This window comes from Scylla paramamosain, chromosome 6, assembly GCF_035594125.1.
Source record: "Scylla paramamosain isolate STU-SP2022 chromosome 6, ASM3559412v1, whole genome shotgun sequence".
NCBI classification, from domain to species: domain Eukaryota; kingdom Metazoa; phylum Arthropoda; class Malacostraca; order Decapoda; family Portunidae; genus Scylla; species Scylla paramamosain.
The window spans coordinates 10,989,316-11,002,805 of record NC_087156.1 but is presented as its reverse complement, the minus strand read 5'-3'; the positions used below and the strand labels follow the sequence as shown (position 1 = coordinate 11,002,805).

General features: G+C 39.5%; 1 protein-coding gene across 6 annotated transcripts in view; it reads right to left on the bottom strand.

Annotated features, from left to right (window-relative positions):
* The window catches only part of LOC135101304 (circumsporozoite protein-like), a 142,742-nt gene that overhangs the window by 110,518 nt on the left and 18,734 nt on the right, over positions 1-13,490 (bottom strand). For all 6 annotated transcript variants that reach the window (XM_064005103.1, XM_064005107.1, XM_064005106.1 and 3 more), the window contains exon 2: positions 13,411-13,464. In XM_064005103.1, the coding sequence (XP_063861173.1) occupies positions 13,411-13,464 (54 nt within the window). The remainder of the gene's footprint in view (positions 1-13,410; positions 13,465-13,490) is intronic.

Below are 13,490 nucleotides of genomic sequence, written 5' to 3'. Positions count from 1 at the left end.
GACCAGTGTCATGAGGAAGAAGTAAGTTGCCATACTGCTTAGTATGAAAAGATATAAATTGTGATTAAAGTATTACAAATTCATGTATTATATTGGTATATTACAGTACACTCAAACGCAACCCGCGCCTCATGTGTTTGAGATGTGGCGTTTTAAGACCAAAGAAAAAAAGTCAAATATTCATGTAATTCTTTTGTAATCAGTTGTCCAAGGCTCAAGTGGACAAAAATTTATTAAATTTATTTAATTTAAAGGATGGATGGATTTAGAAAAGGTGGAAATACTGAAAAAAAGAAATAAATAGAATAACATTCAATAAATTATGAGAAAAAAAATTACGTAGTAATAAGACAGTCTTCTGCAGGAGAAGAAAAAGAAGAAGGAATAGGAGGAATAATACAGCAACATTCTCGCATGCATTGTTGAAGTTGAAGTGTGCATGTCTGAAGCAGCAGCTTTGCCTGGCACTTTCACAGTCAGTCCCCTAACTGACTCCCCTGAGTTAGCGTAGTTTCCTTTCAAGGAATTCTTTTTTTTCTCTCTCTCTCTCTAAACACAGCCTATCACAGGTCGAACTTTGCCTGGCGCCAGCGGAGATTTGACCAGTCGTAGTTTACATATATATATTTCTTCCTCTGATGGCGGTGACGCTGCTGCTTCTTCCTCTGAGAGCAGTGGTGGTAGTTCTTTTTCTCTGCTTCTTTTTCTTGATTTCTTCCTCTGATGGCGGTAATGCTGCTGCTGCTGCTGCTGCTGCTGCTGCTGCTGCTTCTTCTTCCTCTGATGGCGTTGCTTCCTCTTCTTGTTCTAAGACAGTCAGTTTGATGGTCTGAGTTGGTAGGTGGTAGGGTAGACAGAGTGGAGAAAGTAGGAGGTGCTGCACACTCACCTCCCCTGCTCCCCAGTCATAATTCAAGTCAGGTTGGTGGAAGACTGGGAAGGGTAGGGAGGTGCTGCACACTCACCTCCCCTGCTCCCCAGTCATAATTCAAGTCAGGTTGGTGGAAGACTGGGAAGGGTAGGGAGGTGCTGCACACTCACCTCCCATGCTTCCCAGGTTACATTTGTAACATCTGTCAGGTTGGTTATTTTTGGAGTTGCCAGGGTCAGTCAGTCAAGCCCAGGGAAGTGCTACGCACTCACCTTGCCACAATCAGAGGAGTGGTGGTGGTGGTAGATTTGGAGCTGGTAGGATGAGTCACATTGGTGGTGGAAGTCAAACTGGGAGACTGGGAAGGGTAGGGAGGTGCTGCACACTCACCTCCCATGCTCCCCACGGTCAGTCAATTTGGTGGTCTGTTGCCAGATTAGAGTAAGATTTGTAAGTCAGTCAGGATGGTTGTTTTTAGAGTTGCCAGGGTCAGTCAGGCTGGTGGTAGGGAAGTGCTACGCACTCACCTACCCTGGACAGGGTAAGATGTAGGGATGTAGGGATCAGAGTCACAGTGTCAGAGAGTTGCTCTTAGAAGTTGCCAGGATGAGTAAGGTCAAACTGGGAGACTGGGAAGTGTAGGGAGGTGCTGCACACTCACCTCACATGCTCCCCAGGGCCAGTCAGTTTGGTGATTACATATCTGTAAATCAGGCAGGTTGTTTGTTTTTTTGAGCTGCCAGGGTCAGTCAGTCAGGGTCAGACAAGGGAAGTGCTACGCACTCACCTTGCCAAGATCAGAGGGGTGGTGGTGGTGGTGGTCTGTACAGTTGGAGTTGCTGTTTGGAGTTGGTAGGATGAGTCAGATTGATGGGAGACTGGGAAGGGTAGGGAGGTGCTGCACACTCACCTCCCGTGCTTCCCAGGGTCAGTCAGTATGGTGGGTCTTTAGAGTTGCCAGGATGAGTCACGGGAAGTGCTACGCACTCACCTTGCCAGGATCAGTTGCCAGGGTGGGGAGTACTGGAGTACTGGTGGTGGTCTGTACAGTTGGAGTTGCTAGAATGAGTCAGATTGTTGGTCAAAGTCAAACTGGGAGACTCGGAAGGGTAGGGAGGTGCTGCACACTCACCTCCCGTGCTTCACAGGTGGGGTGGTGGTCTTTGGAGTTGTCAGGATCAGTCAGGTTGGTATTGATTTATTTTTATTATTTATTGTTGATTGCCAGACTCAGTCACTTTTATTGACGGGGGGAGTAGGAGTTTTTTGGTTTTTACTTTATTTATTTTTTTGTTAATTTAATCTTATTTATTTATTTTATTTTATTTTCTATTTTTTTTTTTTTTTCTTTATACCTATATATATTTTAATCTTTTTGGTGTGGTAGTCCGTAGACTTGGGGAGAGAAGGGAAGTGCTGTGCACTCACCTCTCTTGCTCTCCCGAGGTCCGAGGTGGTAGGGTGGCTTTTATTTTTATTTTATTCATTTATTTACTTATTTGTTTTATTTATTTATTTTATTTTATTTCATTTATTTATTTATTTATCTAATTTTTTTTTGCGTGGAAGGTTGGGAGAGAAGGGAACTGCTATGAACTCACCTTAATTTTTATTATTATTATTTTTTTTTTTCTATCTTTTGCCTGGTAGGTTGGGAGAGAAGGGAAGTGCTATGCACTCACCTTTATGTTTTTTTTATTTATTTTTTTCCTGTTAGGTGGAGAGAAGGGAAGTGCTATGCACTTACCTTTATTTTTTTTATTTTTTGTTTTTTTTTTTATTTTATGTTTTTTTTTTTGTTTTTATTATTTTTTGCCTGGTAGTCCGTAGACTTGCCAGGGTTAGGTAGGGGAGAGAAGGGAAGCGCTGTGCACTCACCTCCCTTGCTCTCCCGGGGGCGGTAAGGCGGTGCCTTCCTCCCCTGGGGAGGGGTAGGGAGGTGCTGCGCACTCACCTCCCCTCCTCCCCGTGGGCAGCTCCATCACCGTACCTGTGTGTTTGAGGCACACATGGTGATGGAGGGATGCTCTTTGAAGGTTTTTGTGAGTTCCGAGAGGGGGGTTCGAACCTACGCGCCCCTCACTTCCCTCACGCCAAACTCCAAGTGCATCACTCTACCCACTGGGCCACGAGGGCCCTTTTTCTTTTTTTTTAAGTTGGTCTATTTCCCCATCTTCCCCATCTTTTTTGTAAAGTTGGTCTATTTCCCCATCTAATGTTCACGCCAGTATGTATTAAAGAATTATGATGTGAATTAATTTCATTACGTTATTTATTTATTTCATTTTCTATGGGATATGACCGCTGGCATCCCACACACACTGGGTTCCCAAGACTGTCACTACGCCATGAAACCCCAACGGTAAACAAGATATATTTGAACACATGATTTCCCCTCCACTGTTCATGCAGCACCAAAAGTTCAATAAGAAAAACTGCTGCTGATTCTAAAGTGAGCGTTCATGCCCACAGTGATAATTAGATAATTGTTGACTTGTGGGAGTATGTCGTGGAGTGCAAATAGCAGTAGGTGAGATCAGAGAACTTTACAGAGGCGGGCATTCCTTGTGTCTGGAGTCGCCTCCTGGAACCCTCCCCTGTGCTGCACCATCACCAACAACAATAACAACAACACAACATTACACCTGTCCATCCTGCAGCACGAGAATGACTCAGCCCAGAGAACCACGGATTGCTTTATTCGTAATTCACGTCCACTCTCAACATAGACATCAATCAAATTATGTCATTGAAAAAGCTGGTGAAGCACTCACTTCTTCACACAGGCTTTACTACCTATCAGCAGGATGAAAGCTTCCGACTGGGAGGAAGGGCGGCGTCGGGAGGGATTAAGAGAGAGAGGGTAGGGGGACCAGCGGAGGCTGCAAGTGTGTTTATGCTTCATAGGTATAAAAAAAAGAATACTGCATGAAAAAGAAGAAAGACCTGTGCCCCTCCCACCCCTGCTCCCCGCGTGAGGCGATACGTAGTGAAGTGGTACTGTTGTTGTTGTTATTATTATTATTATTATTATTATTATTATTATTATTATTATTATTATTATATATTATTATATATTATAATCATTATTACTATTATTATTACCATTATAATTATTATCATTACCGTCATCATCGTCACCAGCACCATCATTGTAGTGTAGCGGGTTTGTGTCCTTTTATTTCCGTGTCGTATCTTGTAAGTTGTAAGTTTTGATAGTTCAGTATTTGTAACGATGGAGACCTTGTTTTTTTCTTTATTTTTTTAAGCAATGCACGGTGTCATTGGCATTTACATCTATATTTTCTACTGTTTTTTTTTTTCTCTCTTACTTATGTACAGAATCTATTTGTTTTGCAGGAAAAAAAAAAGTCCAAACAGCAACAGACCAAGAGGTTCTTACAAGTCTGTTTGGGTGACTGTTTAGGTGGTGTTTGGGTATTCTACTCTATTAGTGGTAGGCAAAGGATAGCACAGAAGAAGGGTCCTTCCATCCCCCACCCCCTATCCCTCCAGGCAAGGCTCACCTGAGAAAGGAAATGGTACCATGTTGTATAGAAATAAAAAACAACATGGAATGTGAGAGGAAACTAAGAAAGAGAGGAGGACTACTTCTACCACATACAATCTACATGCCAGCACGGACAGTACGGAGTGAACGTGTTCGTTATTCAGACATGAACAATGACAACCGGGAATTAGTGTCTACATACTTGTCAAGACAGGTTTTCAATGAGTGTACAGTACCTGAGTTAACGACGCTTGATGGAACACAATTCCACATATTTATGACACGATTGAAGTAAAATGTTTGGCTTCATTTGTTTGAAATCGCTTACCTATTATTTGCTATTGTTTCTTGTAACATTAGACATGTTGAGTCTTAGGAAGAATTCGGGTCTCATATTTGTGAAACCCTTAAAAGTTTAGTAAAGCAATATCAGATTCCCTCTTAGCCTGCGTTTGGATAGGGAGAATAGATCTCGTTCTTTAAGACGTTCCTTGTAGGGTTAATTGCGAAGCTTTCAAGTAATTTTCGTTACTCTACTTCGTATTGTCTTTTTTTCTGATTTCTCAATATTCCTTCTGTAGTAGGATGACAAAAACTGTACATTATATTCAAGATGAGGAGGTACAAGTGAGTTGTACAAGGCCAATTTTTTTTTTTCAGATTTGAAGGTGAAAGATCTTCTTAATGAAAACTATTAATTTATAGGCAATTTTAATGACTTCGGTGCAGTGTTTGCTTGGTTTAAGATCTGCTGTCACTAAAACTCCCAGATCTTTCTCAGGATCCAAACTATTGATGGGGGATTACTTTTTATAATTTTCCAGCAGATTGCTATTTCCTATATTCAATACGTGGCATTTATCAAAATCAAAGTTATAAGCCACGTTTCACACCATTCAATGAGAGTGTATACATCATTTTGCAAAATTTGACGTTGGTTTGGTGTCAGTCTTGTTAGCAATTTTAGTATCTGTCAATTTTGACAGTTTACTTCTGATTCCTTCGTCTATGTCATTGATATATATTATGAAGAGGATCGGTCCTAAGATTGAACACTGAGGAACGCCACTACTTACATCAATCTAATTTGAAGAATTATCGTTTGTGGTGACCCCCATACCACAATATATATTACACTGTCAAAAAAAAAAAAAAAACGAAGAAAAGACGAAAGAAAACAAAATAAGGAAAAAGAAAGAAGTGAAGATAAAATAAGTCAGAAGAAAGAAGAAATGGAATGTTTATAGTGATTGATGTGTTGCTGATATCATGTGTGTTTTTCTCACTGAACATTAATGGCGCCGACTGAATATTTGTTGTGTTTGTGCATGTGATATTGTCTGTGTTTTGCACGATGATTGCGTTGATCAGTGAATATGTTGAAGAGATATAAGGTAACACCTAATAACTTTCAATGATTTAAAGATGAATGTGAGTGAGAAATTTTGAATTTTAAGAAATGTAAATAATTAGTAGTTACTAATTAAAATATGAAAATGTTTGTGAGTTTTACTGTACCATTTATAAACCAATTCCTTGCAATATCTCAGAACACGACACGTTAATTCAGTATGTCTGTCTGTCTATCTGTCTGTCTCTCTGTCTGTCTGTCTATTTACCTAATCTATTTTCTACTTACTGAACTGTTTATCTACCCATCTATTTATTTTTATATCTAATTAAATACTTATTCATTTATTCATTTATCTATCAATCTATCTATCCATCCATCTGTCCATCTATATATCTATTTATCAGCCAGTCGATCTATTTAACCATTTACCCATCCAGCCATCTATCTATAACTCTACCTGTTCAACCAGATACCTATTCATTAATCAATTCGTCAGACCAACAACACATTTCTCTATCTGCGCCTGAACATACTCACCGATCCATCTCCCCGTTCACCGCCACTGTACCGAGATAATGCACCCTCAATACACTCCTATACTCGGCGGCGGCTAGGCAACGCTATTTCGACATGTTCCACTAAGCATCCCTCCAGTTCCTCCCACAGCTCCCTGCTTATAAGGGGAGACAAGGCCCTGCTAATACTACGGGACGGGAGGAGGAGGGGGAGGAAGAGGAGGGGCGTCTGTTGCAAGCAATATGTCGACAAAAGGAAGGATGGAACGTAAGTGAGAGAGGATGAAGGATGGTGGAGCGAGGGAAGAGAAGAAAGGAATTCCTGAAAATGGGAGAAGTTGTGAGTGAGTTGTGGTGGTGGTGGTGGTGGTGAGGGACAGGAGATTAATTAGGAATGATTAGTGGTGGCGGGGGTGAGGTATGGGACAGAATCATGGTGGAGTGGAGTGTAAGCTGTGGTGATGGTGACGGTGATGGTGATATTGTGGTGACGAGGATGAGCTTGTGCGTGAATGATTACTGATTAGTGATGACAGGTTAATAGAGCGTCAGTTTATATTAACAGCCACTGGACATGATACATTACGGACAGCTGGTGTGCAGTGGAGGGAGCGTGTTATTATCATAGTCTCCAGATCACTTATTAGAGTCTAGAATAGATCATAAGGGTAACAATTTGGTTACAGTTTACAATACCACTTAATTTCCGCATGGTAAAGAGTGGATGGAAAAGAGAGTTAAATCAGGTTGGTTCATTTAGTTAGGAAGGTGTCTTGATACTCGTCTCTTATAGCAACTCAAGTCATACGGAGGTGAGTAAACATATATGATCAGTTCAAGTCATAACAAGTTCGGGAAGTCAGATAAAAAATCAGGGAGAATTACGGAGTTTAACTATGAAAGGGATCAAAGAGTGAAGAGGCCAGTCAACTCTCGCACTATTAAAGAGAAAACAAGGGCTGAAAGTAAGTGAAAAGCCTAGTTGTATCAGAGCGTGTGTTTCATGAGCAGGGGTGAACTGTAGCGTTTGGATTGCTTTGTATTCATGGTGAGGGGAATCACACCAGGGGCGGGATGTGATACGTTAATAGGAGTGTTTGTATGCATAATAAAGTGACACAATAATGGATATGGAACGTGCCACATTGATTGCTTTGCATTCATTTTAAAGGGAAATCATGCCACCAATGAAATGTAACACGTTATTTGGAATTTTTATCCATGAAAAGAACCGTAGTAAGGCAGTTCAAGGAAGCATTAAGTGGTAGTCAGATGACACTTGATCATAAAAGTGAATGAATACCTAACTCAACGCACAGAAAAAAAAAAGTACTGAAATTTTTAAGAACACATGCTTCTCTCTGACGAGCATCACTCGCAAGACCTGCATTACATTCAGTCCCGAAGAGTTCTCAAGAGTCCTTTTAAATTACATAAAACAATCACACTAGAGAAATGGTTCTCAACTGGTGATACAGGTGATGTAGTCTGCAGTTCGGTGTTGATTAGTTGTATTATTTGTCCAATCTCTTTTACAGGTATGGGCATGTAATTTGATTTGTGGTCATTTATTATGGAGTGTGGTGTGCTATGTCAGTGTGTGCAGTTGACGACAAAAGATGGTATATTACAACCCAAACCAAAATTGAAGGGGTCCACATTTTCTTTTTGTTTTTGTTAGTGGCCCGTGGCCTGAAAGGAGTTGAAAACCACTGCACTAGAGGGTAATAAAGGCATTAGTAAAAGCGTCCACTTCAAACACCCCTTTGTCTGTGCCTGTGGGCGCACAAATTACCTCAGAATGTTACGTCACAATGAATAAGACAAGTGAAAAAGCTTTCTTTCTCTTAAATTTGAATACCGTCTTTTCGGAAATATTGATTTTTTTTCTTAATTTTGTGCAATAAGAAAGAAAAACTTGTGCAATTTTGAGAAGAGTGAAAAAAATCTACAATTCACCCTAAGGAGGAGGAACAGAAAAATTATGAACTCTACCACCAACACCACCACCACCACGTCCACCACCACCACCACCACCACCACAACCACCACCTCCTCCTCCTCTTCCTCCTCCTCCTCTTTTTTTTTTTTTTTTTGCATAGGAATAATGATAAAATCTCACTTCATTCTTTCCAATCAAAATGCAGTCAGTTTTTCCCACACTGCACGATGGTTTTCCCACGCCAGCACAAGCACAAGGGCGTGTCAGTTTGGCAGAAGTCATACACTGCTCTAGCTTACTTTACTAAATGGTAGTTAATCTAAATTAATTCCAAAGCGATATGTAAAGACCTGTGGAAGTGTTTCTATTTTGGTTATCCATTGTAATCACATGTAATCCTCATTTTCTTCGTCCGCATTCTCCTGTTATTGATCAACTTTGTGATTTTAAGTACTAGAGGTCAAAGTTGCAGGGGATAACCTGTGTATGCAGACCCTAAATGGAAGGTACACAGACCCAGTGACCGAAGCTGTGGCCTGATTGACTGCCGCCTCCCTGGAAAGCGCAACGCAAGGATGCTGCACCACCCCTCAACAACCAAACTGTGCCTTCACCTGCGCTACGCACACACCACATCACACAACTATCATGCATTTACACTCTCCCTCACAAACAAAAGTAGACAGACCACAACTCTTTCCCTCACTATTCTCTCAAGTTCTATGTGGTTTTTCTATACCACGTGGTATTAATTCCTGTATCTTGTCAGCTTCTGCTGGAGGGATTGGTGGGGAGGAACCTTCTGTACTATCCTGTATCTCCCAATAATAGTTAATGTACAATAATTATCCAAACAGCCTCGTCAATACCTCAAGGTTTGGAATTCCGTTGCATTCCTTTGTATTCCTCTGGAGACAGAGAGAGAGAGAGAGAGAGAGAGAGAGAGAGAGAGAGAGAGAGAGAGAGAGAGAGAGAGAGAGAGAGAGAGAGAGAGAGAGAGAGAGAGAGAGAGAGAAATATTCATGGCAAAAAGTAAATTCTTTCATACAAATGCACCACATTAAGCGCCTCCAGCGTAAGACTGTATAATTATCAGGCAGGAAGCGCGGCAGTAAACACGTGAAGTCTATGGAGAAGGCAGGGCGTGTTTCACTTGCTGGTCTTGCCTCTCACTTTTTTAATATGTTTTCTTTTTTTTTTCTTTTTTTTTTCCCTTGCGTGGATTGACAAGGTGTGGAATAATAGTAAGAAAATATAAATAATAGGAAAACTGAATTGGTGTCACTGCAGCTGATAATCCTGCTCTTTACTACTACTACTACTACTACTACTACTGCTATTAACATTCATCTATTACAACTCAGGAAAGCTTTTTTTTCCTCCAACCCTTTATGCTTCTTAAAAACATGGAACTTCATTTGGAAATAAAAATTCAAATAGCCGAACACAAAAATCAATTAGATGCAAAAGATACTAGACGGCTCAACTTGAAACACTGCAGTAAACAATGCAACACATGTTTAATTTAGAGTCAGTATAAAATGGTATTCTAACATTTGCATATAGCCACTACTTATACTCACACTCTCATATCTTCTTGGTGAATGGCAAACAGAGGAACAAAAAAATATCTTTTCAGTTGCCGCTTCCATACATACAGACAAAAAAAAAGTCAACAATAAAAAATCTAAATATGTTTCTGGAAGTGCCTCAGTACTCTTAAAACAACTAGTCACAGGAAGAAAACAGAAACAGGCAGAGAATTCCAGAGTTTACCAATGAAGGGGATGAAAGAATGAAGATATTGCTTAACTCCTGGACTACTGAAAGGGAACGGAATAAAGGTGAAAGTCTTGTGTAGCGTCAGCGTGGGGAAGGAGAGACGCATGCTGATGGCAAATTCAGAAGAGCAGTAACCATAGAAATAACAACACAAGACAGACTTCCCCCATTTTTTTCCATCTTCATATACTTGTGTGCATTTTTTGTAGCATATCAGTGTATTTGCTATGGTAAGCTCAGTAGGTATGAAATGTTCTCTAGGGTATGCATTAATTCATCCATTTATTTATTTATTTATTTATTTACTTATTTATTATCTATTTATTTCATATTCTACTTTTTATTACCACATCGTATTGAGAGGCACTTTTGTGACTCACTGTTTCCTTTACATTGAGAAATTACTTGTTTATTACAGTACAGCATAAAGCAAGTGTCTGCAGTGAGTCAGACACTTTGTCAAGCAGCCTTACCTTACATGCATGGAATAACATAGGCAAGCATGACAGGCGTCACTTAAATGTAAACCTAAAAATGGAAGGACGTACACTGCGCTACAAAAACAGCTCCGTCCCCGTCACTCACCGGTAAATTGTGAGTGTGTCAGGAGGAGCAGCAAAAAGCCAGTCCTCGTCGTCTGGCCGCGAGGAAGGAAAAAGATCCCGCCGCTGCTGCATCCGACAAGACAAACACAAAATCAGAGGACTGTGTTAAACCCTCAAGACAAAAAGAAAAAAAAAAAGTGTCTGAGTCTGATGGTGTCAACCAAGACTGGCTATCCCGTATATGAAGTGAGTTATGGCAAATAATTCGCGCATTTTGCGCCCTCCAGCTCGATCTGTAGTGATGAGGCGATAGTTGCAAGAGTTGCGAGGCAGAAACCTTCGCCCACATGTCGATAAGTCGAAATATGCAAAATACAGCAAAAAAGATGAGTCTGACGAAGAAATTACATAAAATAAGAAAGATACGCCTTCAAAAGTTAACAACCAAGAAGTGTTTCCGAAACTGAAATCGAAACTTTTATATGCGATGGACACCAAAAGGTGCTCCTGGCCAAATCATCGTTGTACCCTCCAGGGCCAGGCGGGAGCGGTGGGGTGTACAGATGTGCGGTAACAAAAATAGAACCACCTCGCTCTGGTAAGGGAATAATCCCTCCATAGATATTCAATACGTTACTAAATGATAAAGAAAATCATAAATTTTCTTTCATTCGCCTCTAAAAAAAGGGAGACAAATAGTGTGGGCCGGCTCTAGTCATCAAGGCCCACGTCACCTTGACTTTTCAAGGTGACAATCAACACACACACAGACAAATAACAACACTTCACAGAACAATACAAGCTTTCCTCTCCTTGATTTTACTTGAATAAAGCTGCAACAAAGGTTATGACGCTAAAAAGTTACCTTAGGTTAGGTCACAAATATCAAGGTGGTAAGGCTTCCCGGGAAATCAGTTAAAAAATAATATCAATACCAATAGGGAGTTTTCGGAACTAAATCACTAGATGTCGTTGCTGCTCATCTAACAGTAGGAAAGAGAGCTAAAATATTGTTGTAGTAAATCCCAGGTGCGTAAAGATGCATAGAACACTGATCATCATGATACTATTGAAATGACGTATCGACTTTTCAATATCCGGTATGGATAATATTGAGAGAATGTGGTCAAATTATTATTATTTTTTTTTTTTTTTGTGATTATCGATTAAACTGCTAACATTTTCTAAATAAATCATATTACAAGTATAAAAACTATTGATTTGGACTTTGAAAAAAAGTAAATAAAATCACACTGTACTATATAGTATGACACAACCTACTCAGTAACATCGTGATATATGGCTCGTTTTTTTTTTTTTTTTTCTTTTTCTGGGTATTTTAGCATCACTCTCACGAAGCGAGCGACAAGGCAAAGTAATCGAGAACCAAAACAAACATCTCTCAGGCGATCCTGCTGCTGCTGTAGTGTCCAGCTGCCGTAATCCATTGCTTAGGGCGTAGTGGAGATGGGCACCGCAGCAACATTCAACTTCATGTCCGACAACGTGTTTCTTAAGTTCAACCAGCGCGGCCGAGTCAGGTGTTTGTTTTGGTTAGAGATACAGCATTACTATCGCCAGGACACTCGAGTTGCCAATTTTTTTATTAAAATTGCCGTTTCCATAAACTAGGAAGGAGATCTATGTAATTTGGACTTTTGACTGTCACAGACATGTTGCCTTTATGTTTACTGTCGTCTAGATTAAGACGTTTCCAATCAAGAGTGTATTCATTTGGAAATCTTAAGATGACCAAATAAATCTAAATGCCGATTCACAAAAAAAAACAAATTATATACATTTGTTCATGAAAAGAGTTTCATTTTACTTGTGTTACTACTTAGAAGGGATTACATAGAAAAATATATTATATAAGCCTATTGCATCTTCATATAAATAGAATAACACTGTAGGTATATCTGATATTGCTTGTATGTGAAAGAAGAGTTTGTGTCTGTGCTGCCACCTGGTGACAACCACTAGTTCTGAAAACTCCCCATTGAACAAAGAAAATGTAAATAGAAGGAAAGATTTTTATTTTATTCTATTTTTATTTTATTTCATTTTATTTTATTTATTTATTTATTTATTTTTTTTTTTTGTGGGAACCAAATTCACACTAAATGAAATGTGTTACAGTAATAGTTTCCAAGCACACTTTATCATAACGTGCAAAATGTTATTAATCTACATAACGGTAAAACACAGTAAAGGATAAATAAACGGATAAATTAGAAGATCTGATATTTGTTACCTAAAAAGTTCTCAAGTGAATATTCCTGTTATTGTGGAAAGTTTTTTTGTAATTGCATCTTTCCTTTCTTCACTCACATATTCGTACATACAAAAGATATATACGGAAAAAAAATATATGAGCGGAAAAATGATAGCCAATTGTTAGGTTTCAACTGAATCTCCAAGTAAATATTTATAACAAAAAGATGACACCATTATAGAAAATATATGATTTCGTATCCTTCTTTCCTCTATGCATACACTAAAATAAGCACACGAAGACTGAAATACAAAAATTATAGTTTAGAAAAAGATTTACGGTTAATCCACTAAAGACTTTTTCCCTGTAAGATGTTGCAATGAACATTATAGACTAAATTTACATTCTTTCTTCTTTCATATATATACCCTGGGAAGGCACAAAAATGGGAGAGAAAAACAACGCTTTGGAAAAAGGCTTAAACTAATCCTTCAATGGATAATACTACTGACACGATACCATGGAAGCACATCCTTTCTTTCCTTCATAGATTCGTGGGAAGCAGACAGGAGAAAGGCAGGCAACAGTGACAGGTTTCAGTTGATATGGAAAAAAAAAAAGTTTAACAGCGAGTTCCAAACAGAGTGCACATGATGTAATGAAGCAGGTACTCACTTTCCTCCTGCACGTGTTGGCAGTGTTCACCGCGGCACCACCTGCCATCCTTTCCTGAAAATATCAAAACATCCACATAA